The 26,596-nt window shown below is 56.4% G+C and overlaps 1 protein-coding gene across 2 annotated transcripts in view; it reads right to left on the bottom strand.

The window, feature by feature from the left end:
• Window positions 1-3,398: 3,398 nt before the first annotated feature.
• KIF6 (kinesin family member 6) overlaps window positions 3,399-26,596 on the bottom strand; it is a 407,764-nt gene continuing 384,566 nt past the window's right edge. The window contains exons 17-22 of one of the 2 annotated variants that reach the window (XM_066361424.1): window positions 26,164-26,248; window positions 24,317-24,452; window positions 21,580-21,680; window positions 12,084-12,173; window positions 10,014-10,120; window positions 3,399-4,313 (exon numbers count right to left, since the gene is read on the bottom strand). In XM_066361424.1, coding sequence (XP_066217521.1) covers window positions 4,303-4,313; window positions 10,014-10,120; window positions 12,084-12,173; window positions 21,580-21,680; window positions 24,317-24,452; window positions 26,164-26,248 — 530 coding nt within the window. In that variant the 3' untranslated portion in view covers window positions 3,399-4,302. The remainder of the gene's footprint in view (window positions 4,314-10,013; window positions 10,121-12,083; window positions 12,174-21,579; window positions 21,681-24,316; window positions 24,453-26,163; window positions 26,249-26,596) is intronic. The other variant, XM_066361425.1, reaches the window with a different exon arrangement.

Genomic DNA, 26,596 nt, shown 5'->3' with positions numbered 1-26,596 from the left:
TGGCCAGTGCAGGTGTGTTATTGAGCAGGGGCTGCTGTGGTCACCGGGGCCCTGAGCCCCACCAAGGACAGACGTCTGGGAGACTGTGTTGGGCACACGGCAGAGTTGTCCCTCAGGCAGCAGGGAAGCCTAGAGGGTCGTTCCTTCATAGTTCCCTGACCCTCATTGGTGGAGGTCTGCTCCCGGGGAGGTTAACTCCCACACCAGCGGCCCGCCCTGCACATGGGCTGGGTGCTCTCGTGGCCAAACAGAGCTCGCGACAGGAAGCTGCTGGTGTGGATGGGCACTGTCCACGAGAGCTGCCCGGGAGCGCCAGGTGAGCCGGGGGCATGGGCGGGGCGCTGCCAGCCTCTGCCACAGACGCTTTGTTCTCCGCCCCCTTTCCTGGGTCGCTGTGGTTTGTAACTCCCGTAGGGAGGTTGTAACTCCCGTAGGGAAAGAGCTCATCTGTGGAACCTAGTGAAGGAGCTGGCCGGCGTGGGGGCACAACAGGAGTGGGGGGACCGTGCCCCCTCTCTTGATGGACATGGCATTTGAAGAAGATAGGCGGGTTGTTCAGAGATTCACTAGACACCCCATATTAAAGAAGCCCCCTATGTCTCCTTACCTCTACTTACCGTAAAAAAAAAACCCCAACACCTAGATATGCAAGACACTTTGGGCCTAAAGCAGCAATAAGCCAAGAAGACAGGGTCTGGGACGCAGAGGAAGGTGTCGACCCAGACAGGCTTCACCTTGCCCCCAGGGGAGGGCAGAGCCTCCAGGGCCCGAGAGAGGTAATGAACGGAAGAACTGAGAATGAAGGCAGGGGCTCCGGGGTGTGTCGGGTCCTGGCAGATATTTCTTGTCTATATAAGCAGTTCGATTTTTTTTTTTTTTAAAAAGCACCATATTCACGAGTCCATGTGAGGTACAGTGATTTACTGGTGAACAGTCAGAATATGGTGGAAAAGAGGTTCTTATTGATTTGTTTGTTGTCTGATCAGTGCACGTGATGGTTCTTTATCCCATGCCTACCTGTGAGAGGTACTCAAATCAGCAGGTTGGCATCACTCTGGTGGCCTGGTCTTGAGCAATGCCACGAAAGGAATGCTGCCAGTCAGCAGGGACAATCGGTTCACCAGGCTCACCACCTGGAACCAGGGACTGACCAAAAGTTCCGGGGCGACTCCGTCGGCATGACTCCCGGGGCACCTTGGAGCATCTGAGCAGCCCCGTGCATGCACTGAACAGCACTGAGGGGTGAGGAGAAAGCTGAGGTCCACTCAGGGCCTGGCCACGGCTGGGGGTGGTGCTCACGGGTGACACTGCTGGCTGTCAGAGCGTCAGAGGGAGACTTAGAAAGTTTCTAGCAAGGCACTTCAGAGTGCAGGGCCCTCTGAGGCGTGGTTGAGGGGCTCTCCTTGCTGGGCTTTAAGGACGGTAATGGAAAAGGAAAACCCTGCAATATTCCAGAGAGAAGGCGATCGCAGTATCCCACACCTGGGGCCGGAGGAGGAAGGAGGCTGGTCTGGGGAAGAGCCGCCTTTGGGAGACATGGAGGTCAACGGCTGGGGAGCACGGAGGATCCGGCCAGCTTTCTGCCTGCTCACGGCTCTGAGTCCCCCTCCCTGTGCTTATAACATACCCAGGGCCCCTTTCCACACAGGAGACAGAGCCCGTGTTAAGGAAATGCTATTTCCCCCCTCCCACATTTGACACCTACGTTTTTCACCTCCAGCATTCACATTACAGACCACATTTTCCGACTGCTCTGCATGCCGGGTGATTCTCCTATCGGATGTCAAACATTGTGAATTTCACATTGCCGGGTGCTCAGATATTGTGTATTCTCTCAAATATGATTGAGCTTTGTTCTGAGACCCGGGGAAGTTCCTTGGAAGCTTACTGGAGATGGTTCTGAGGCCTGCCTTGTCCGCTTTGTTAGGCAGGACCAGAGCTGCCTTTCATCCGGAGCTACTTTGGACCCATTTCCGAAGCAGTGTCCTTCTGTAGTTTGAATTCACTGGCCCTTTGGGGAGGCGGTTTCTCCGCTTTGGCTGTTGGGGAACGTGAATGATTCCCAGCCTTATGCTCTCCGACCCCTCCTTCTGGGTGGTGTAGGTCTCTAGAGCACGCTCTCTCTGTGTACACACACACACACACACACACACACACACACACACACACACACACACCTGCAGCTCACTCACCCCTGGTACCCTGCCTTGCAATGGAAGCCACCCTGGCCTCCCTGGACAGAGACCATTTCCTCAACTCAAGGAAACAACAAGGTGCCCCCTGGTGTCCCCTTCCTGAACTGCAGCCTGAACTCTCTGCAGGTAGTAACTGGGGCAATCATGGGGCCACCTCATTTATTTCTCTTGTTTTGGGTATCAGTCTTCTACTGACTTCAATCCAATATATGCAAACCATTCGTATATGTATGTGTATGTGTATATGTATGTGTATATGTATGTGTATGTGTATATGTATATGTGTATGTGTATATGTATGTGTATGTGTATATGTATGTGTATATGTATGTGTATGTATATGTGTATATGTATATGTATGTGTATATGTATGTGTATGTGTATATGTATGTGTATGTGTATATATATATGTATGTGTATATGTATGTGTATATGTATGTGTATGTGTATGTGTATATGTATGTGTATATGTATGTGTATGTGTATATGTATATGTATGTGTATGTGTATCTGTATGTGTATATGTATGTGTATATGTATATGTATATGGTCTAGTTTTCAGTTGTGACATGTGCCACTGGACCGTGAGAGCCAGACGTGAACCAGAGAGACCGGGCCCTGCCCCGTGGGCCTCTGTCACAGCCAGAGTGAAGCCATGGGCACCACGGGGAAGCAGGTCTGGCTCTGACTCTCCCACTCACCAGCGGAGGGAGCATTCATTGAGTACCGACTCATGCTGGGGACACCGTGAGAGCAAGACAGACGGGTCCCTGTTATCATGGAGCTTTTAGTCTTGGAGAGGGGTGGGTTGCAGGTTATAAAAACATAAGCAAATAAAGATGCTCTGTCATAGCGATGAAGAAAATAAGTCGTGGGGTAGACAGTAACTAGAAGGTACCCCTAGTTGGGGTGGTCAGAGAAAGCCCAACCCCCCAAGGCGGTGACTTGGGCCTCTAAGGAGCTACATCTGAGCCAGCTGGGACCGCCCCTTTGCTCTTCAGCTCCCTACTTATGTAAATGAGGGTGTGGATCCCAGCGGCTCTACGGGCCTGGCCAGCTCTGCAATGTAAGGGTCTACCCCCCCCCCCACCCCCGTGCTGAGAAGCGAGAGATCAGCCAGCTGTCATGGATTCTCTCTCTGCTGCTGCTCCCGGGCGGCGGGGTCCTGTGGTCACAGGACAGAGGGAACCGGAGCAGTGGACATGCACTTTTATTCCGTTGGCTTTATTTCTGGGTGTCATTCCCCTGCCCGCTGACCACCGCTGGCTTGGAACCTTGCAGCCACCGCCTGACGCTCCCCAAGGGTCGGCCCACCCTCCGTGGGAGCTGCCTCGGGAGCCAGGGCCCGGAGTGCTGGGAGGCCCCTTGAGGCCCCCTGAGACAAGACCCCTGCCGCTGCTTCCCGCTGGTGGGAGTGGGAGCTTCCGCCCAAATCCGGCGGAGCACCAAGGTGCCCACGCTGCAGAGCTCCGGGGAGCTGTCCACTGCGCTCTGGGGCTCTGATGTCCTCAGACGCTGCAGGGTGGGTGGCTCATTGGAGACACAGCTCAGTCAGGTGCTGCTGATGGCTCATCCGGGCATCAGGGTGATGGTGTAGGTTTGGTGAGAGATTGGAACTGGCCGTCAAGATGCCCTGCATCCCACTGCCCTGTCTTCGGCTCTGACCTGCGGCCTGGCCTGCCCAACCCATTCCCGGGCTTCCACACCAGGGGCTGGGCAAGGGGGTGGGCTGGACGATAGCTTAAAACTAACTATGACTTCCCCCGGCCCGCCGGTTGTGAGCGCCCCCTGCCACTACCTTACGATGGTGCTGCTTCATAGTCTGAAAGGTCTACCCTCATCTAAGGAGACCCACGCGAGGAGAGGAGCTGAAGCCCTGGTCCTGCCCGCAGCGCCCCGGCACTGCCCGGTCCTGCGGGAGCTCCCGCGCCCACAGCTAAGAGGGCCCCAGCCTCAGGGGCAGCTCCCAGGTGACCATCCCTAATGAAACACAGTCCCCTCCATCGACTCAAAGTCACCAGTTGCTCCCAGCAGCCCACAGGTCACTTCTGAAGCCAGGGCGAGTGAGAGGAGGTGCCTTCGTCCGTCCGTTGTTCTTGCCGGACACTTACTGGGAATCTGAAAGGAGACAGGATGCTCTCGGTTAGCCTGTGCCTGGGGGCTCCTTCTCCCGGCTTCTCCTGGGCTGAAAGGGCGGGGCGGGGCTGCCGCTCCCCCCCCTCCCACATCCCTCTGGTCTCGGGCACACACTCTCAGGGCCCTGACTCCGGGCTTTATTTAGTCCCCGAGCTCTGAAGGAAGAAGCCCGCTCAGCCCTTCGCGGAGGGTTCCTCTCTCTGAGCCAGAATCACCATCCTACTTCACTCTCCGAGAGGGTCTCTCCTCTTGCTCTTTGCTCCAGATCTTCGTTATATTCCGGCGTGGCCCCTCCTGACCACGTGGCCCCTGCCTGCCACCTCCCGTGGCTGCCCAGAGCCCCCGAGTTCTAGCCAGGATGGTCCTCTCCCTGGGACACCCGCAACTTGGGGAAAATCATGTTAGTGCTCTGGGTCTGGTGTTCCTCATTTCCCAACACCCGGGAAGAGCGAGGTGGTGAGCGTGGCTCCTGGCGTCTCAAAGTGTGGCCCGTGGACCAGCAGCACCGGCATCCCCAGGGAGCTTGTTAATCCCGGCCCCACGCAGACTCACGGGACCCGAGTCTGCACTTCAACAGAACCCCTAGATTCGGTGGCAGACTGAAGTGTGAGCAGAACTCGTGCGAGTGACACACGGTTAATCTGCTCAGGTTTCCCTGTCACAGAAAGAGCAGAAGGGAACTTCCGCAGACTTCTGGGCGCACTAGTGGAGTAATGAACACGGTGTTTAAGAAACCTTACAGCAGGCTCCTGACCGGGCGGTGGCGCAGTAGATAGAGCGTTCGACCTGGGATGCTGAGTACCCAGGTTTAAAACCCCCAAGGTGGCTGGCTTTTGAGCTTGGGCTCACCAGCTTGAGCACAGGGTCACTGGCTTGAGTGTGGGCTCATAGACATGATCCCATGGGCACTGGCTTGAGCCCAAGGTCGCTGGCTTGAGCAAGGGGTCACTGGCTTGGCTGGAGCCTCTTCCCCCGATCCCCCCATCAAGGCACATATGAGAAGCCGTCAATGAACAACTAAGGTGCCGCAACTATGAGTTGCTGCTTCTCATCTCTTTCCCTTCCTGTCTGTCCCTTTCCATCTAAAACAAACAAACAAACAAACAAACAAAAACCCCTCAGCGCAGGCAGGGATTGAGGGGTGAGGCGGCTGCAGCCCTCAGGTGGCCAGGGGACCTGCCAGCGGGCGGGGCGGTGGGCGTGGTCTGCTCACGGTGCTGAGGAACAAGGGAGGTAGCTGGGAGGACCAGGTTGAAAACAGCTCAAGGCGATGATCCCTGGTCCCTCAGGTCTCCTTCTGTGTGCAACACCCCAGGCTGGCCTCACTGTTCACGAAGGCGAGCTTCATTTTTTAAAACACTTCTGGCTGACCTACTTGACCCTCGGACCAGAAGGAAGAGCGGCAGGCACTGCAGAGCACACGGAGGGGCTGTCCCTGTCCCTCTGGACCCGATTCCCAGCTCGGCTGCCTGTTGGAAACCCCTGGGAAATCCTGATGCCCTGGCCACTCCTGGGAAGATTAAATCAGAGTCCCCGGGGTGGGCCCAGAGGACTCCGATGAGCCGGTGCTAAGACCCCCTGCTTTCCTATCTCTGTTCCAAGGACGGGCGAGGGTGGGAACTGGGGACCACCAGCCACGTGGCTTCACCAGACCAGTCCCTGGTCTGACGTTTCTGCACCAGGGACACACAGCCAGAGTCAGGAGCGTGCAGACTGAGCCGGCTCCCACCCCAGGACTGTCACCGGCCCCCACAGACACTGGGGTGCAGTGGTGACAGGGTGGGGGTCGGGTGGAGCAGAAACGCCACAGAGTTGGACTCAGAGTCCACGACACTCCGAGGCCCGGTAACTCACAGAGACAGACCTCAGCCCAAAATAAAAGGTGCCACTTTTCTTCATCCTTTCCTTTGTGAACCCCAGTTAAAGGATAAAGCTGCCGGTCTATATTTAGATTGTTTTGGGACGGTAGCTTCCCAGAATGGAGGGTGCCGCTACGGATAAACCATTAAGAACCACTGCCCCTCACGCTGTGGGCCAGATCTCACCACAGAGGCCCACTTCCCGCTCACACAGGGACTTTGAATGACATGATTCGGGCCAGGTGACCTCTGGGGCAGAGGAGACATCTGAACCTGACAGATAAGAGGGAGGCCTCTGAGCTCACAAAGGGCAGAGAGATAGCGCCTGTGCTCAGGTCTCGTCCCTCCGGGCTCCGTGTTCTTTCCATCCATGGGGAAGGTTCCAGAACAAAGGAGAGAGAGCGCTGGAGGCTCCTCAGAGTGGGGACGGTGGGGGTGGGGTTGGCGGGGACAAGGAGGACCTCGGACAGAGCCCCTTCCTGGCACCGTTCTCCCAGCTGGAGAAAGGGTTGTCGTGGTTACGGGGTCACATCAAGGTCCAGATGGAAATACTTCCAAACTCAGGGATTAAGGAAGATTTAAAAAACAACAACAACAAACCAAACACTGTAGAAAGGATTTACCCTCATTTTCTCAGATTTGAAAGCCATCTTTGGAAGTTGGAAACAGCAGATTTGACACTGGGGATGACTAATGTCTCTTACAGGAACATATACCTGTCCACAGGTGCCCCTGGCGGGGATTTAAACGTTGCACAGCTTCTCCACGAGCCCTAAATCAAGCAGACTCACCCGGCCCTCGGTGAGGTCTGCGGGCTGGGCCGGCGGGAGGCTAATGTTAAACCAGCCTCTCTGGGCTCCTTGGCTCCCAGGCTAAGAGTTACAAATTCCCCGTAATGAGCGCACTCGAAGAAGCCCAGACAGACAGGCCCCTAAATTAAGAGCAGAGGGAGCCCAGGGGAGAGGCGAGTGTTTGCTTTGGCCGCGGAAGGTGCCTGGGCCCCAGCCGCCGGCATGTTTGCCTGACAGGGAGGCCTGATAAGTGGGCCGCGTCGAAAGCGCTGTGCGGAGGGACCCGGGCCATCTGCCACCCGTCCGTCCGGAGAGGCTGCACCTGCTGGCCTTGCAGCCCCGACCTGGCAGGGGAGGGACCCTTTGTCATCCTGTCTTCAGCTTCCTTTGTGGCCCCGGGGTCACTGAGAACCCAGGATTATTTTTCTTCCCTTAAGAATAGAAATTGAACCCTCGGACTGGTTTGTTTTGATGAACGACTTCCAGGCCGCTGTTTGTTTGGAGAACAAAGCTCCCCAGCTGCAGGGAAGGTGGAGGCCAAGAGACTAACCCGGACAGCAGGGAGGTTTCCCAGGCAGCGGGCCCCGGGGAGAGGAGGGCGCTCACGCAACCCGGGCTCCCCCCAGCGCTGCCGTCCGTCTGCTGGGCCAGCTAGCCAACCTCAGTGTGCCTCAGTTTCCTCACCTGTCAAGAGGGGGGATCAAACTCTTGGCTCCATATACCTCACACGAGTGTTGAAAGCATCACACGAAATAATATAAATCAAAAAAGTATAACTGGCAGCCCTGGCTGGTTGGCTCAGCGGCGGAGCGTCAGCCCGGTGTGTGAAAGTCTCAGGTTCGATCCCCAGGGCACACAGGAGAGGCGCCCATCTGCTTCTCCACCCTTCCCCCTCTCCTTTCTTTCTATCTCTCTCTTCCCCTCCCATAGCCGAGGCTCCACTGGAGCAAAGATGGCCCGGGCGCTGAGGATGGCTCCATGGCCTCTGCCTCAGGCGCTAGAATGGCTCTGGTCGCAACAGAGCGACGCCTGGATGGGCAGAGCATCGCCCCCTGGTGGGCACGCCAGGTGGATCCTGGTCAGGTGCCTCCCCGCTTCTAACTTTGGAAAAATACAAAAAAAAAAAAAAAAAAAAGTAGAACTGGTAACGTGAGGCCCACATTGTAGTAAACGTGTCGCCCACCTCAGCCGGCTTTCCGCCCTGTCTGGTCACAGTGCGCAGGAAGATGCCGCCTGCACAGGCTCTGGGCCAGTGTCTCCTCCCTCCCGAGATGGTGGATGAAAACATCTCCGTCCCGTGTACAAAAGCTGAGTAAACGTAACTTTAAACCACTGCTCACTTGTGGGACTTCTTGACAGGAGACAGGACGGTTGATTTTTAGGGGCTGTTCTGGGGAGGGGGCCTCTGCGCCCCCAAAGCCGGGCTCTCTCTCCACTCACGGCGCAGGCGCCAGGTGCTGTACTTGCTCAGAGAGTCGCCTGCATGTCTGTCTTCTCTCCCACCTCATCGGTCTCCTTCGTTCTACTGGGCCGTCCCTTTCAGTCTAGAAATGGCTTCCTAACCATTTAAAGCAAATTAAAAGCCCTCCCCACCCGGTGCCCTTTGGCTGCAGCCTCACTCTTCTCCTCTCCTGACAGGGACAACCCCCCGCCCCCCGGACAGCTGTCTCCACTCCCTGTCCCTGCTCGCTCTCCTCTCTTCCCTCCTCCCTGCAGCCAGAGGGGCTCCCGTTCTCCCCCCACCCCCCAGCCTAATGGGGGCCTGTGCAGGCCAGCACGACAGGACAGGCAAGCGGCCATCGTCCTGCGCTGGTCGGCAGCCTCGCAGCAGCACGGCCTGTCTCCGGAACGTTCTCCCGCAGACCTGGCAGAGGCCACGGCCACTCCCCGCGGGCCATCTCGCGCCTGGCTGAGCCCTCTTGGTGTCTCTGGCTGCAGCTTCCAGCCTGCCTCTAAGTGTCACGGTGCCAGGGACCCGCTGTCAGCAACTAGGGATTTTACACAGAGCCACCCGGACCTCCCTGCCTGAGCCCGGACGCAGGTGCAGGTGCCCACTCCCATCTCCCCTGGGTCCCACCTGGTGTGTGAGGCTCCCGCTGGGCCAACCAGAACCCTGAAGCCCTCTGGCCCTCCCATGCCCACTCCTCCCTGCCTTTCTCGTTTCAGAGAAAGCGCCGCCGGCCTGTCAGCTGCTCAGGGGCCCAGGTCCGAAGCCCAGGAGTCCCTCTCTCCCTCACAGCTCCCGTCCAACCCGCCGGTCAGTCCAGGCTGCCCGCACCCCTTCCCTGGACCTTCCCAGAAGCCTGGTCCTCCACCACCCACACCACGTGCAACAGTCCCGGGGAGCTTTCCGAAGCGGCGATCACATCCCAACCCGCCGCGGTGTAAGCCCTTCCGTGGGTCCCCTCTGCCCCTGGAATAGAGCACAGGGCCCGCGAGGTCTGGCCCCCGCCGCAGAGGAAGGGGGTGTCGGCGATGAAGGCCAGGAAGGTCCTTCTCTTCCCCTCCCATGTCCGGCACACCGCACACGTTCCTTCTGTAACTTACGGTGACCTCAGACCTGGGCCTCTGAGTGGTGCTTACGTCTGCAACCCAGGGGCAGGCACCGCGTTCCAGCGGGAGATGGGTATTTCTAGCCCGGGGTCCTACAGGTCACCAAACCCTCACTCGGTCCCTCCTGATTGGTGAGAACCGAGCCAAGGAGAGCTGGCTTCGGGGACAGAGAACAAAGGGAGCCGACAACCCGGAAGAGGGAGAGAGACCCTGCCAAGCAGGATAGGCACAGCCGGGCCGGCCACCCCCTTGGCCTGTCCTGGGGTTTCCGATGCCGCCTCTGAGGGCTTTCTCCAGGAGGGCGCTAGGGCCAGGCACGTGGGAGGGACCGTAAGGCCAGTCCTGCGGCCTCGGGAACATGCTGGAAACTTCCTACTTCCTTCTGGCCTCCCTGCTCGCTCCAGCCTTCCCCCTCACCTCTCCCAGGTGCTGGTGAGCAGAGCGGGGTGACCCGGGGCCCTGGAGGAAGGTGTACTCACATTTCTTCTGCAGAATGTTCTGTCTGGCCCTGATGAAGGCCAGGATGTCGGCGTCCGTCTGGCTGTCTCCGGTGAGCGGGATGGACGACGTCGGCCTCTTGGGGGTGCTGGGAACAGCCACAGTCACACGGTACCACACCTTAGCCTTGGACTCAGCGCTTACCTTCCCAAAGTGCTGTTCCGTTTCGGTGACTCGGTGCCACCCGGGACACGATGAGAAGGAATTTGCCGCTGTCTCCCTCCCTCTCACCCGAGCAGCAGCCACAGCGAACCTCTCCACACAAATGTCACGTCCTCACCATCTCCTCACCCCCTCACCATCACCCACCCTGTTCCCTAGCTCCTCGATCTTACCCAAACCAAGCCCATTTGACCTGGGACCTATCTCCTTCAGCACCCGATTTCGATGTCCTATGCCTTAGGATGGCTCCCCTGTGCCCCCATCCCCACCATGGCTTAGCTAGTAGCTCCTGAGGCAGAGACAACCATTCTCTCCTATACCCTTAAAAACAGAACCACAATGTTTAGCTATATAAGCTGCCACTGCTAAAAAAAAACTACATTTCCCAGGTTCCTTTGCAGCTATGTGTGGCAGGTGACCAGCTTCTGGCCAATGAGATTTGTGGCAATCCTCTTAGAAAGGGAGGGACTATGTGGCCTTCTCCTTCCTCTTTCTCCATCCACTTCCTACATATAACGCCCCCCCCCCCAAGAAAATTCAAAGCAGTGCACTCCCCTGGCTTTGCCAAGCTTCCATCCTCACACCTGTCACCCCACACTGCAAGTGACAGTCTCCACTTCCTTAGAGGGGCACTGAGGATTGCACGTAACAAAGTGTTGTTCACGGTCACAAGTAATTTTCTGTGTCAGCATTGCAGCGGCACCTCAGCCAGAAGTGCTAAAGCCGAGTGACAACAAGGGACAGGGAGCTGGCGGGCTGGCCGGTCACTCTGGGGTGGGAGTCACCCTTGGGCGCTGTGGGGGAGGAGTAGGGTCTGCCGTGGGAAGACGGGCGCAGGCACCCGGGAGGGGCCTGCCCCACTCTGCTCAGCCTGGAATGTAGGGCTCCCAGGACTGAGGCCAGACTCACTGTCCTTCCCTGCCCGGGGACCCTGCGGTGGGGCTCGTGGCCTACAGTGCGGCTGTCCCTGGGCTGGCTCTTCTTTCCTTTAATGGCCCCAGGAACATCTAGTCACAGGAGACATGAAGTATCTCTGCCCACACAGGGCCCCAGGGACCCTGGGAGTGAATTCCCTGGCTCTGGGAGTTGGCATCTGGGAGCGATTCTAGGGGATTCCGGGGTACCAGGGTGGGGACCAGCACTGGGCTCTGCACGTGTGGTCACTGGACAAGGGGCTCCTCAGGTTGTGGGAGAAGCTGACTGACAGCTCTGACCCCGCCCTCCCACAGCAGGGGCTCCGCCCTCCCACAGCAGGGGCTCCTCAGGTTGTGGGAGAAGCTGACTGACGGCTCTGACCCCGCCCTCCTACAGCAGGGGCTCCTCAGGTTGTGGGAGAAGCTGACTGATGGCTCTGACCCGCCCTCCCACAGCAGGGGCTCCGCCCTCTGACAGCAGGGGCTCCGTCCTCCCACAGCAGGGGCTCCGCCCTCCCACAGCAGGGGCTCCTCAGGTTGTGGGAGAAGCTGACTGACAGCTCTGACCCCGCCCTCCCACAGCAGGGGCTCCACACTCCCACAGCAGGGGCTCCTCAGGTTGTGGGAGAAGCTGACTGACGGTTCTGACCCCGCCCTCCTACAGCAGGGGCTCCTCAGGTTGTGGGAGAAGCTGACTGACGGTTCTGACCCCGCCCTCCTACAGCAGGGGCTCCTCAGGTTGTGGGAGAAGCTGACTGACAGCTCTGACCCCTCCCTCCCACAGCAGGGGCTCCGCCCTCTGACAGCAGGGGCTCCATACTCCCACAGCAGGGGCTCCTCAGGTTGTGGGAGAAGCTGACTGAGGGTTCTGACCTGCCCTCCCACAGCAGGGGCTCCGCCCTCCCACAGCAGGGGCTCCACACTCCCACAGCAGGGGCTGCCACAGGTGTCAGAGGGAGGAGGAGGACCACACACCTGGCATCCAGGGGGACACGGGTGCTGGTCTGCTCCCAGCTGTGCAGGATGGGGCCAGGCGACGGCAAGATTTTCCTGGCGTTCACATCACTGTAAAAATCAAACCCACAAAGGAGAAGATATGGGAGGAGGTTTACCAAAGAGAAATTCAGGGTCTATACTTAGGAGCTGTATGGACCGGATGTTTGTGTCCCCTCAAAATTCACATAGGGAAGCCCTAACCCTCAACATGGTGGTGTTTGGAGGTGATTAGGTTTAGATAAAATTGTGAGGGTGGGGCCCCCGTGATGGGATCGGTGCCCTTGTAGGAAGACAAAGAGAGACCACAGGTCCCGCTGCCATGAAGACTTGGCGAGACAGAGCCATCTGCAAGCCAGGAACGGGGCTCCCCCGACCATGAGTCTCTTGACCTTGAGATGGGTTTCTTCAGCTTCCAGAACTGTGAGAAATAAATCAACTTCTGTAGTTTAAGCTACCCAGTCGATGGTGTTTTGTTATGGTAGCCTGAGCTGACTAAGACAGGCGCCAGTAATCCCCTGTTGTGAATGACATCTTAGTCCGTTCAGGCGGCTATAGAGAATACCACAGACCCGGTGGATTATAAACAACAGAAATTTATCTCTCACGGTCTGGAGGCTGGAAGGCTGAGACAGGGCGCCAGCGTGCTCAGGTTGCCGTGAGAGCCCTCCTCAGGAGTGCGGACCGCCGGCTCAGTTGAGTCCTCACCTGGTGGAAAGACAGGGAGGTAGCTCTTCTGGACTCTTCTTAAAAGGACACTAATCTCATCTGTGAGGCCTCCACCCTCATGACCTAATCACCCCCCTCCCCCCAAAGATCCCACCTCCGACACCATCACATTGGGGCTTAGGTTTCAACATACAGATTTTAGGAGGACACATTCAGTCCGTTACATTTTATCCCCGGTCCCCCAGAATTCCTCCTGTCCTTCTCACTTGCAAAATATACTCATTTCACCCCATGGGCCCCCAAAGTCTCAACTTGTTCCAGCATCAACTCTAAAGTCCAAAGTCGCCTCCGAATATCATTTAATCAGGTACGGGTGAGTTTGAGGCAGTCTCGGTTCATCCTGAGGCCGAGTTTCTCCCCAGCTGTGAACCTGAGAATCCAGACTAGCTACGTGCTTCTGAAATCCAGTGCGGGGACAGGCACAGGGTAGCCAGTCCCCCTCCAAAAGGCAGAAACAGGAAATAAGGAGGGGGTGACCGATGGGTCTCTAGCGAGTCTAAATCCTAGCAAGGCAAACTCCATGAGATCGTAAGACTCGAGAGTGATCCTCTCTGGCTTGGGGATCTGCCCTTTGGATCCACTAAGGTTAAGGTCCTGCCCCCTGGACCCACTGTGGGGAGCTCAGCCCGGCTCTGCTGGGCAGGGATCATGCCCTCGCGGTTCCGCTGGGTGGCCCGACCCACACAGCTTTGGGCAGAGGCTGTCTGGCCTGTGGAGAGCAAGTCAGCGGTCCTTCCTTTGGAAATGGAGGGCCGTCCCTGACCTCTGCACGCCTTGGGGGTCCTTCTCCTCTCGCCTTGAAGAACAGTGCACGACTCTGGTCCCCTTGGTAGAACCCAGGCTGCCTGCATTCCTTCCCAGCTCCTTCTCTCCAGGTCACACCGTCGTGTCCCTGTCGGGGAGTCGGGGAGGCTGGTGAAGTCCCTGGGGTCACACCCACGCCAATCTCCTATGGGCACTTCGCCACACCCTTCCTTGATGTTCTTTTCTGAAGAAGACACCTCCTTGTTTTCTGCAATATGGATGGGCCAAGGATTTTCCAAATCTTGACATTCCAGTTCTTTTTTTTTTTTTTTACTTAATAGTTTTACCTTCAAGTCATTACTCTCATATTTTACTAAAGCAGTCAGGAGGAGCCAAGAAATTCCTCCCACACTGTGCTTAGAAATCTCAGCTAACATCCAATTTCATCACATGTAAGTTCTACCTTCCAAGAAACACTAGGACACGAACACAATTCAGCCGTGTCCTTTGTCGCCTTGTTACAAGGACTGCCTTCTCTTCACTGTCCAGTAACACGTTCCTCGTTTCTGTCCGAGACCTCATCAGAATGGCCTTTGCCAGCCTTACTTCCATCAACACTCTGTGCACAACTGTTTCCGTCTTCTCTGAGAAAATGGAGGCTCCCGCTACACCTCTTCTCTCTCCGTTCTGAGCCTCTAGACGTCCCTGTACGACGACGACCTTGGCTTCTTCCAGCGTGAGCTTCAAAACGTGCTGGCCTCTACCCATCACCTGGTTCCGAAGCTGCTTCTCCATGCTCTGGTCTTTGTTATAGCGGCACCCCACTTCTGGTAATAATTCCTGTCTGAGTCAGGCCGGGCTGCTATATAACAAAGTACTACAGACCAGGTGGGTTATAAACAATGGAAATCCACTTCTCACAGTTCTGGGGGCTGGAAGTCTGAGATTGGGGTGCCAGCATGGTTGGGGTTCTGGTGAGAGCCTCTCCTGGGTTTCCGACTGCACACTTCTCATTGTGTCCTTGCATGAGAAGAGAGTGGGCTAGCTCTCTGGCTTCCTCTTATAAGGGCACTAATCTCATTCATGGGGCCCCCACCCCCACAATCTAATCACCTCCCAAAGATCGCACTTCCACATACCGTCACAGTGAGGTTAGAGTTTCCACATACGAATTTTGGGAGAGACGCAGACGTTCAGTCTATAACAGATGGTTTATACATTAGTTTTCACTGGAGCACTGCACGTATTGGATATGCAAACCGGACAAAATCAACAAAGATGTCAATTGTCATTTATAGACACTGTCTACCCGCCAGGTCCTGAGAAAGTGCTCTGCAAACACTGTGCCATTTCATCCTCTCAACAGCCTCATTATCCCCATTAGATACACGAGAAAACTGAGGGCTAGAGAAGTGAAAGGAATTCTAAAAGTCACTGAGCTGGCGAGTAGCAGGGTCTGGATCTCACCACGACTCTGGAAGCCGCCAGAATCCATGCTCTCCGCAGGCTGCTCTGTGAACTGGATCCGACGCCAGTGCTCTGCGGGAGCCCACTCCAGACGTGTGGCTCACCCCCAGCCCCGCCAGTGGCCCTTCTGCGGCCCCAGCGGACCAGCACCGTGCTTCCTGAGTGAGGGTCAGAGCCGACAGCTCACGCAGATGCAACTGCACCCATTTCACTAGGCTGCCTGGTGCACGGCCTTGCCCTAGATTCTTGGTTGCAAATAGCAGAACCCAGAAGCACCCCTTGGGAGGTAAAGGGCCAGTGCCCAAAGCTGCCCCCGATGGCAGTGACAGGACGGGACCCTCTCCTTTGCTTTGGGATTGTCCTGCCTGGACACCATGCAGAGCTGGAAGAGGCCTAAAAAGTCACCTGGTCAGACCCCTCCTGTTATACCACAGATGCAAGCAGTCAGGTCGAGCCAGCCAGGGTTAGAGACAGGTGCCCGGGCTTTGCCAAGTCCGCATCAAGAGTCCAAGATGCTCCGCGCACCTGACAAACCGGCTGTCCCACCCATGATTACAGCCCCTACCCCTGCTCCGACCCCGTCTCTTCCGGCAGGCAGCTGGGCTTCTCACCCTGGGCCTGCCCCCACAGGTTCAGGACTGTGGGCCAAACGAACGGGGAGGGGAATCAGAGCCTGGGACGTTTCTGCCTGATGTTTACTTCCCAGCATCCCAGGGACTCTCGGCTGCGGCTGGCTGCGTGGGGGAGCTGCGCGTCTGGGTGGTTGGAGGCGGGCTGCTGCAGGACCGGAGGCCGCCACGAGGGGGCGGGCTCTGCACGCTTGTGTTTAGGAAACGGGTGGGGTGGGCAATTCTCAGGGTTGTCTCTGAAGAGGTCCTGGTGCAGGTGGCGAGACGGGAAGAGTAAAGGGCTTTCCATTCTGTAGGTCCAGGTCACTTTGCAAGCTGTAGCAAATCTTACAAGATCAAGCCATGGGCACGCAGATAAGTCCTTGACTTTTCTAAGATGCCAGGCGGTGTTCACAGTGCCAAACTGCGGAGGGTTGGAGCGGGTGGGAGGGGGCAGATGTGGACACGGCGGGGCAGAGGGGCGTCGCGATCGCACCGCGGCAGGACACCCGGTCTGTTGCCCGGACCAGCTCGCGCAGGAGCACGGCAGCTGCGAGGGATTGGGGCTCCTGCGGGCAATGACTCCTCTGGTCCCCAAGCTGCTCCAGCGTCACCGGATGTCACAGCTTGTTTTCTGAAGCCCTCATGTTACAAATTACTTTTGTACTCTCCCCTGACCAATCAGCCTGTGACGCTGCATTCATTTCTCATGTTGACATCTGTTCTGGGGAGAACATGCCAGCCATCAGAATTTGCCTTCTTAATAAGGATTAATAAGCACTAATAATACTAATTAGACCTCCTAGGCTGCCAATCAGAGTGCTGTGGATTTAGTGGGATCAGCCTGTGGGCCCCGAGCACACTTAGGGATGAGGGCACCGGGTTTCTCTCAGGACCTGAGGAGCAGAGGGCTGGCCCGGGGCCCAGGCCGGACCCAGCAGTGGCTGCCACACTGGAGCTCGGCTGCAGACAGCCAGCCGGCCCCGAGCACACTTGGGGATGAGGGCACCGGGTTTCTCTCAGGACCTGAGGAGCAGAGGGCTGCCCCTGGGCCCAGGCCGGGCCCAGCAGTGGCTGCCACACTGGAGCTCAGGTGCAGACAGCCAGCTGGACGTGCTCTCTTGCTCTGGCGGCTCCTCTGTGGAACTGGGACACTTATCTGCTCGTAGAATAATAGTGTCAGAGGGACCTGGATACACCTTACAGAGAGAGAGAGGGAATCCCAAAGAAGGGAGCTGGCTTGCCCAAGGGCCCGCTGCTTCAAAAAGCTATGCCGAGGATTGACCACCCCTTTTGTGAAAGTCTAACCTGGGGGAACTCTTTGCAGGTGACCCAAGGTGATCTGATGGGCACCTGTGAAATCCGAGGATCTGACCTTCAGGGTTAAAGATCTCTTAGCAGGCACATCTGGGGATCGTCTTAAATTGGGACACCCAGGAATGCCAAGGCCCGCAAGGGCCCCACTTCTCAGACAAAGAGGGTGTGGGGACAGCAGCCTGATTCTAACGGCTGGTTTCTGAAGGATGTGCTAGGAGACCCTGCCCAAGGCTAGTTCTTCAACCTGGCCCATGGTGGGCATGCTCGGAGGGCTGGCAGGGAGTGCCCAGGTAAGGGACAAAAGGGCAAGCCATCAAGAGTGGTGGCCCTGGCTGGAAAAGAGAGGGGGGAGAGGCACAGAAGAGAAGGGAGGAAGACAGAAGAAAAAGGGAGGAAGGGCAGGCAGGGCGGGAGTAAAGATAGGCGGAGTGAGAAGGTGGAAGGGAGTGGGGAAGGGAAGGGAGGGAGGAGTAGAGCTGAGAGGACAGGAGGCAGGGAGGGGGACTGCGTGTGGGAAGGAAGGAGGACACGCCACTGAGCGTGGAGGGAAGCTGTGGACCACGCTGGAGCTCTTTACATCGTGAACTGGAGTGTAAGACACCGTGCCCCCTTCCCGGGCCTCACTCTTCTCATTGATGAAACGAGGGGCTCATCCGACAGTTTCCCGCCCGGAATGGCAGGGCCTGTGACAGGGGGCTCCGGTCTTCCGGTCAGAGGCTGGCCTTCGGAAGGCGCACAGATGTGCACTTTGCAAATCCTGGCCCCGCGGGAAAATCAGCCTGTGGACACACTGGGAGAGGGGGAGGGGGAGGGGAAGGCCCCAAGCAGGAGGAGCTGGCGTTGGGCAGAATGTAAAGAAAGCACCTTCGTGTGTAGTAGTACAGACAGGAGCAGGAAGATGCCACCTCCTTCCAAACAACAGGACGTCCGTGTGTCCCTGAAGGGCGGTCATTAACGTAGTGGAAGTTGACCTGAGGAGTGGGGTTGGGGGTGGCCAGACTCCCGCTGGCCTGGGTTCCAGTCCTGTCTCAGCACGTGTTAGCTGTGTGACCCTGAGCAACTTAACTGATCTCTTGGAAGCCAAACGTTCTTATCTGTAAGTGGGGACAACGTCAGAGCCTATGTGGCACATCTGTTCAGAGCCTGGCCCAGAGGGCCCTTGGCAAATGGCAGGGGATGTGCTTGCGGTAAGAGAAGAAAGTCAACGCTGTGTCCTTGGAGAATTTAAGGACATTAAGAACTGACCCTCCACGGCTGGGTTCTCACAGAGAATGTCTGATGCCCCAGTGACCTGGGACAGGGGCTCCTCCCTGCCCTGGTAGAGCTCTGCGGGCCCTCCCCCGTCCACGGGGCAAGCGGCCGGCAGGTGATCTCTCTGTCGGGGGCTAGGGGGAGCCCCTGGCCTCTCCCTTTCTCTAGCAGGAGCCGTCTTCCTCTCACCGGCCTGTTGGAACCTTCCCACCTGTGATTTTTGGTATTGAACTCTTGTGAGGGGAGAGAATTTCGGGGTGCTGACTACCTACAGTCGAGGCCTCTTAAAAAACACTGCTCAGATCACCTGGTTATCTCTGCTGGGGTTCAGAGGTCACACCAGAGCACCTGCTGCCACCACCGATGACAGGGCTCCAGGGCCCGCCTGAGAGCCGTCTCTCCGAGACCGTCCTGCCAGCAGCCGTCAGGGGGGCTTGGGTGGAGCTCCTGGAGCAGGTTGGGAGAAGCTCCCACGGTGAGCTGACGCGCACCTTTGAAATTCAAGGTTCTGACTTCACTTGACAAGCATGGTCTATTTCTACGTTACAGCCCTGGAGTGTGTTTACTGGGCCTTTCCTGGTCAGACACCCCCTGGTCATCTCACACACACACACACACACACACACACACACACACACTCTCTCTCTCTCTCTCTCTCTCTCTCTCTCTCCTCATTGTCTTTGAAACCAGAGGAGAATCAGAGATGGCACTTCCCATTTGCTGGGCAGGACATTTCTGCAGTAATGCAGTAGGAGCCACGCCCCGAGACCGGGAGAGGTTGTGTGGAGGGTCCCGTGCGGGACACTGATGTGAAGTGTCTTTTATTTTCCACGAATGGCCTATAATTTAGAGAAGTTTTTGGTTTATAGAAAATTGAGCCAGTAGTACAGAGAAGGGAGTTCCCATGTAACCCCTCTCGCGCCTTCTAGCCTTCCCATTATCACTGGCTTGCAATGGTGTGGTATATGCATTATCGCTGATGAGCTCATGTTAACACGTTATTGTTAAGCGATAGCTTCTGTGGGACTCGCTCTTTCTGTAGCACACCGTGTGGGTTATGAAAATGCATAAAGTGATATATGCACCATTACGGCACCCTACAGCACAGTTTCATTTGCCTATCCCCCCCCCCCCCATGTTCCCCTACTCTTCCTTTCCACACCCCACCACCCCCGGCCCCTGGCAACCACTCATGTTTCTACTGTGTCCATGGTTTTGCCTTTTCCGGAATATTCCAGTTGGAACCACACAGCATGTAGCCTTTCAGACAGGCTCCGTTCACTTGGTGACATGCACGTACACTTCCTCCCCGTCTTTCCGCAGCTTGACAGCTCATGTCTTCTTATCGCTGAGCTGAGCAGCCTTCCATGGTCTGGAGGCAGCACGGTTTGTCCATCTGTTACTTTTTGAAGTACGTCTCGGCTGCCTCCAGTTCTGGCGATTACAAACAAAGCGGCTGTAAACATCCTCCATGTGCAGGTTTCTTTGTGAACGTCAATTTCCAGCTCCTTTTGGGCGAACACCAAGGAGTGTGATTCCTTAAACACATGGCAAGAGCATCTTTTACTTCTGGGAGGAACCGTCACACAGTCTTCCGAAGGGGCTGCCCCGTTTTGCGTTCCCGCCGGTGCCCGACGTGAGTTCCCGTTGCTCCACGTCCTCAGCAGCACTCCGCGCTGTCTTTTTTCTGAAGCCGTGTTAGCAGGTGTGCAGCGGCGTCTCATCGTTTACTCTAATTACAGTTCCCTGACGGTATGTGATACCGAGCTTCTCATCTGCACGTCTTCTTCGGTGCGGCGGCTGTTCAGATCTTAGGCCCGATTTAAAAATGGTGGCTCTGTTTTAAGAGTTCTTCGTATGTTTTGGATACAGGTCATTTATCAGCTATGTTCTACACACACTTTCTCCCGGCCTGTGGCTCGCCTCTCCTTTCTCTTTTGCAAAGCACCACTCATTTCAATGAAGCCCAATTTACCAATTTTTCTCTTAGGGACTGACCCCCCCCCCCTTAAAACACCAGGCTGACCAGACAGACCACGCCGGGGCCGTTGTGGACCCTGGGCTTCGGGGCTGACGCAGGAGATGCTCCCTAAAACGGGACTACAAGCCGCGGTGCTGGTACGGAGGCCCGGCTTGGGGGCTGCAGGGGTGCCGGGCTTGTTCGTTCCTTTGTTTGAAGGAGAGATCTAGGTTACAGAGAAGTAGTAGAGATAGTACAAATAATTCCTGGGTACCCCAGATCCAGTTCCCTGATTATAAGGTCTTCCACCAGAATGGCACGTATACCACAACCAAAGAGCCAGCGCCCAAACATGACTATTAACTGAAGTCCGTGTTTTAGTCTGATTTTCTTGGTTTTAGTCCTAATGTGCTTTCTCTGATCTTGGGTCCCACCTAGGACAGCACATCACGCTTTCTCGCTGTCGTGTCTCCTGAGCCTCTTCGTGCCTGTGACAGTGTCTCCGACTTCCTGTGTCTGGTGACTGTGACCGCTTTGAGGAGCGCTGGCCGGGTGTTCTGTGGAATGCACCCACCTCTCCCGGGACCTGTCTGCTGTTTTCCCCCGAGGTGACTGGGGGTATGGGTTTGGGAGAAGAAGACCACAGAGGCAGAGTGCCCTTCCCATCACATCATATGGGGGACATTGACACAACCCCCCTGTCCCCAACCGCTTTCCAGTGAGAGAGCTCAGCTCCCACTCAAACCCGCTCCAAGGATCGCCCCTGCCCTGGCCTCTGTCATGACAGTCCTGCCCGTCGGGGGCCGGAGGATGGCCGAGGCCTAGGTCACTGGCCTTACGCCTGAGGTATGAGGTTGGAGAGAGATAACAACGTGGATGGCATGAGAAGGAACTTGGCTTTGAAAGGTGGTGTGTGGGGAGGCAGCGTCCCTGCCGAGTCATGGCGTCCTTCGGGGGAACGGCTCTGGGCAGCCCTCCCGGGGAGTCTGTCCTCCGCCTGTGCTAGGACAGTCTTTACAGGGCTCCCTGTATCCTGGCAGGCCGGCCCCCTCTTTCCACCCCCGCCCCCTCCCTCTCCCAGGCTACTCTCTCCTCCCACCCGCTGTCCACCCCTTCTTCCCTCTCAGGGCGCAGGACCAGGGCTCATGCTTCTCTTGTTGCCATGGCAGTGGGTCTATGGCTGTCAGAGCGAGGGGGCAGGACTGGGGGGGGGGGGGAGTGTGTGCTCAAACAACTTCGAAGCCCCTGGCCTGAGCATCTACACATGATCTAACCGTGAAAGTCACCGATCCTCTGGGAGCATGCGGCCCACAGGGAGACACTTGGCGCTGCGAGAGTGGGGGGAGGGCAGGTGGGGGGCTGCTTCTGGGCACGGAGCCTGTCCGCGGAGTCCTGGTCTTACCTTCTGCTCGAGGGCGGGAGCGATGTTCCGTGCTGGGGTTCGGGCACCTGGGGGAAAGGCTGCGTGTGACTGAGCGAGGTCCCGGCCGGGGAGTTCACCTGCTGGCCCAGGAGGGAGTTTCAGTGTTAGCCTGAATCTGGTGACACCAGAAAATGTCCTTGGTTTAGTTCTTAGGGGGAAATAACTAGCTTATAAAAGTTGGTATATGGGACACATGTGGGAAAAGAATAAATCTAGACAGAGTAATGACTATAATGATGGGCACCAAAACAGTATCTTTGGACGGCAGGGTTACAGGTAATGTGTGACTTATTCTTTGTATCTTTCTGGGCTAAGTTTTCCGAATTGCGCATCTATTACTTTCTGTAGTTAGGAAATGAAAAAGGTTAAAATGTGAACCTGATACTTCTGCAGAAGTCCTTCCTGGGTTTGCCTCCCCTCGGCCCAGAGAGCTGCTACCAGAGTGGGCAGAACCCTGCCCAGCCCGCGCGTACAGAAGAGCTGCGCCCCGCCCCCGGAACCTGCGGTCTCCACGCAGGGCTCGTGGGCGAGGGGCAACTGCAGCTCACCTGAGTCCTGGCACAGTGCCCTGGCATTCTCCCAGAACACGAGAGCGAGAGCGTGCGGCTGATGAGCAGCTGCCACATGGTCGTTTCCCACCGCCATCTTGTCTCCCCAAGACACGGCCATGGGGCAGCCCCTCACCGCCTCCCGTGCTCTGATGAGGTTTAGGGCTGCTGTCTCCCATCCCCGCCCCACACAGGGCGCATGCGCAGGCTGTAAAACTGCTCAGCGGCAGCATGGGGTCGCCTCCTCCGCGCAGGGTGCCCCATCATCCCTGCAGCGGTCATCCGATCCCTTTTGTTTCGGTGACGTCCTGTGGGTCGGAGGACCCACGGAGCTGCCACTGTCTGAGTAAGTCATAGACAGTCTGACCCTGTCAGCCTTGCTTGGACACTTCCTGTGTCACATGGGATGTCCTTCATCTACTGTTCAGGGACTGAGCTCCCTTGGGGGCTGGCAGCGGCCGACGCCTCACTCACTGATGACCTCGCCAGGAAGGGCTCTTTATTGCAGAACGGACAGGACCTAGGGGCACTGTGAACGTGGGTGGGAACCAATGACATCTCTATCTTCTACCTGAAATGGAGCATTTTTTTTCCAACGACAAATATAGACAACCAACCACCATCGTCTGAGCAGCACCAGTGACTGCATCACGGGTACAAATCATGGAGATTTGCGTATCCCATTACAGTGGCAGAAATTTTGGAATAGTGTGCTCATCATTACTTTGAAATGATGGTAAATATTGGGCCTGCCCCTGGATCTTACAAATTAATGCATTTGTAAAGTGCTATACATATTGTTACACCATAACTTTATTTGAACAGAGTTTTGAGAACTGTATTTCAGTCTTACTGGTTTTCTTTGTCATCTTGTGTATTTAATTTTATCCAAATATTCTTTTTGATCGTTGGCTCACATGGCTACTTGGTGACATGTTGGTTCCTGCCACCTGACTGTTTGGGGGGCAGATATCTTCTTTGGACCTCAGCTTCTTGTCCTTAGAGTGAAGGGACTGGCCTATCAGGTCGCCACTAAGCCACGCAAGCGATGTGACCACATGTGCCTCATCACTCATTGCACCACGGCTGAGGAGTTCGCGGGGACCACCGGAACCGGGGTTTGTGCTTCATGTTTCTTAACAGGTTATTTTAGTCTTCATTAGATCATCGAGAACTTTCAAGAATTTGTTTAGAAAACATGCAAAGGTTTATGTACAAATATGTCTCCAGTGAACGGCTAGAAAGAATCTAAACATTAAACAGTAGATTAGTTTAAGGAGATTGGAATAAATCCCTATGGTGGAATAGGGACAGCCATTAGAATGCCGGTGAAGAGACAGTGAGTAACATGGGAGAGTCGTCATGTTATGTATTTAAGTGAAAAAGAAAGCCATCTGTGATGCTCAAAAACCAATATGATTCTATATATTTTCATAAAAACCTATGAATGTATATGTATAAATAGGAGATAAAATAATATAATTCAACATGATACTATTGGCTAAGTGGCACGATTATGGTAGTTTTTATTCCTTTGTGCTTTTCTGTCTTTTCTAAAATTTTTAAAATAAAAATGATTGTAATAAGAAAAAAACAACTAGTGCTATCAATATGACATCACAGGAGAACATCACACAAGATAAGGTTGGCAAATCCATCTGTTTTGGGGGCTGCACCTTCCAGCCCCCACCTTTCTATGTGACAGTCCCCAGAGGAAGGGGACAATGAGCACAGGCCACCTGCACCCCTTGTTACTAAAACGGGCACTTGCTTCAGGAGCCGGGGGCTGCCAGCGCATGGGCCTGCGGGGTTAAGCCCCCTCTGCACTCTTCTTCCCCTGGCAGCCCCAGGGGGGCCGAGCCTGGCCCCGCCCCCTCTGCACTCTTCTTCCCCTAGCAGCCCCAGGGGGGCCGAGTCTGGCCCCGCCCCCTCTGCACTCTTCTTCCCCTGGCAGCCCCGCCCCCTCTGCACTCTTCTTCCCCTGGCAGCCCCGCCCCCTCTGCACTCTTCTTCCCCTAGCAGCCCCAGGGGGGCCGAGTCTGGCCCCGCCCCCTCTGCACTCTTCTTCCCCTGGCAGCCCCGCCCCCTCTGCACTCTTCTTCCCCTGGCAGCCCCGCCCCAGCTGCTGTGACGTTCCTCAGGACAAGTTCTAGGCCAGAGACCCTTACCTGCAGGCTGCTGGCCTCCTCTGCCCACCAGGCTTCAAACTCCTTCTGCAGCTTCACCTTGGCCTTGTCCATGAGCAGCTGCAGGTGCTCGATCTCCACCTTCAGGGCCTTCAGGCGCCTGAACATTGTTTTATACCTGCAGCGGAATCGGGGCAGAGTCTTGAACCTCACTGGCGGGCGGGAGGGCTGTCAGCGGACTGCCAGCTGCAGGGCCTGTGAGGCCCTGAGTAGCGTGAGGGGGCTATGTTGGTAATAGGGGCTGGGACCCAAAAGCTGTCCACCGAGGCTGGAGGATGCTGCCAGGGTCTCCGTCCACCACAGAGAAGCATGAGCCTCTGTGTGTGAGATGAACAACCCATCTTCAAGAATGATAACTGTCATTACTAAGCTCCTACTAAGGGGCAGGCATTGGCTCCAGACAGTGGATATGTACGTTATGTATGCATGTTTATACACTCACTCAACCCTCTCCACAACCCTATGAAGAAGAGACTGCTATGCATCCCTCCACTCTACAGATTGGGAACCCCAGGCGTGCAGAGGCTAAGGAACTTGTCCTGTGGCACAGAGCTAATAGAGAGAGGAGCCAGGAGGGGCACCCAGGCCCTCTGGTTCCAGACCCACAGTCTTCACTGCCTCACTGTTCCGCTGGGTCACTTTCATGCTGGGGGCCCAACGTGACATTCGTTAGCGCGTACGTGCATGTTGGACATGCTACAATGAGTCAGAAGTTGTCCAATGGGAAGCAGTTGAATAGCCCATCTGCAGAGACAGCCTGACTTCTAAGATGACCCTGAGGTTGGAAGAGTGGACCAAGGGGACAGAGGAGCAGGAGTAAAGACACAGAAGAGTGGGTTGGGAAGGAGCTGGGGAAAGTAAATGGAGTGAGGGAGAAAGAGGACAAGTGGGGTGTGAACCCAGGGGGTGGAGAGTCATGGTCCAGGGGGTCCTTCCGGAAGGAGGACGCTGGCAGGAGAAAACACACGGCACAGCTGGCAGGAGGGACCTGCCCAACAGCTGCATCGACCTTGTCCTCAAGTCTGAGGATGGCAGGGGCGTGTGTGTGTGTGTGGGGGGGGAGGTGGGCAGGGTGGTGGGGTTTGCTCAGGGGGCACACCTAGCCAGCCCAGAGGTGGCTCAATGACACCATTAGCACCTTGAGGGCAAGGAGGTGACTTGTTTGGTCTCCCCGAAACCTCTCCAGGCATGGAGGGGAGAGCAGACATTTGCTGAATGCATTAATGAACGAATGAACTAAGAAGCCTGGCTGGAGTGTTACACCAGATTCCGTGACCGTGCTGTGTGTCAGTGACGGCCACATGCCTGTTTATGCTTGAGGTTCCCTGCTCTGTAATTGAAATCACCTGGGGACCCTAAATGGCTGCATGAGGGTATGGGGCTCTCAGGAAGTCTTGCGGATGGATAAACAGGCAGAGGAGGGAAGTGCGTAGCACCACTGTGGTGGGTGGGCGGAAGACCTTCGTGGTTACGCTTCTCGGATCCCCTAGATGGCAGCAGTGGACCAGACTGTCTGCTTCTGCAGCATCAGCCTCCTCTGCCCACCCAGTGACTGGGTGGGGGCGGGTGCCACCAGCAAACAGCTCCCCCTGCCTGATACTTCTGCTCCCTAGTCCAGCCTCACCTGCCCGGGGATCCTGCATCCCATCTGTCTGCTCAAAGGCAGCACCATATTCTCCAGCTGTGTTAGGATCCAGCTGCTGGACCCCCTTCCCAGAGAAGCTCCGGGCCAGGGTGGGGTGTGGCGCTCTGCGGGCCCTGGGCAGCTCCAGGCCTCCCCGGGAGCCCTCTGAGGCTGGGGCGGGGTGGGCAAGGACAGGGAAAGGCACCTTCTCTTCTCTTCCTCCAGCTGTGACCGCAGCTTCTCTTCCAGCAGGTCTTCCACCGCGGGCACGGCCGTGTTGTCTGAGATGCCTGGGGAAAGGAGATGTTCATGCTTTACCTCAACGAGGAGGAAAGGCGTAGGGGAGGGTGTGGGATGGAGGGCAGACGGCAGAGCCAAAGGGGGCCCCGAGATGAAACGGGACACGGGTGAGTTCCTTCCGGGGCCTTGGGATGGGGACTGGCTTCAGCCCCCTGCTCTGGATGGCAACCTCTGCTCTAATGAAAGCCACCAGGAGGCTCGGTCGGCTGTCCCCCCCGACTGCCCGACACCTGTCAGGTCACGAGAAGAAAATTCTTCCTTATGTCGCTGCTAGTCCTTTCACTATTGACTTCACTCATTTCCTCTGGAGTCCCCGGGGAAGATGCAAAATAGCATTC

The sequence above is a fragment of the Saccopteryx leptura genome, chromosome 1 (genome assembly GCF_036850995.1).
Source record: "Saccopteryx leptura isolate mSacLep1 chromosome 1, mSacLep1_pri_phased_curated, whole genome shotgun sequence".
Lineage (NCBI taxonomy): Eukaryota > Metazoa > Chordata > Mammalia > Chiroptera > Emballonuridae > Saccopteryx > Saccopteryx leptura.
The sequence above is the reverse complement of the archived record's forward strand: the minus strand, read 5'-3'. Positions and strand labels throughout refer to the sequence as shown.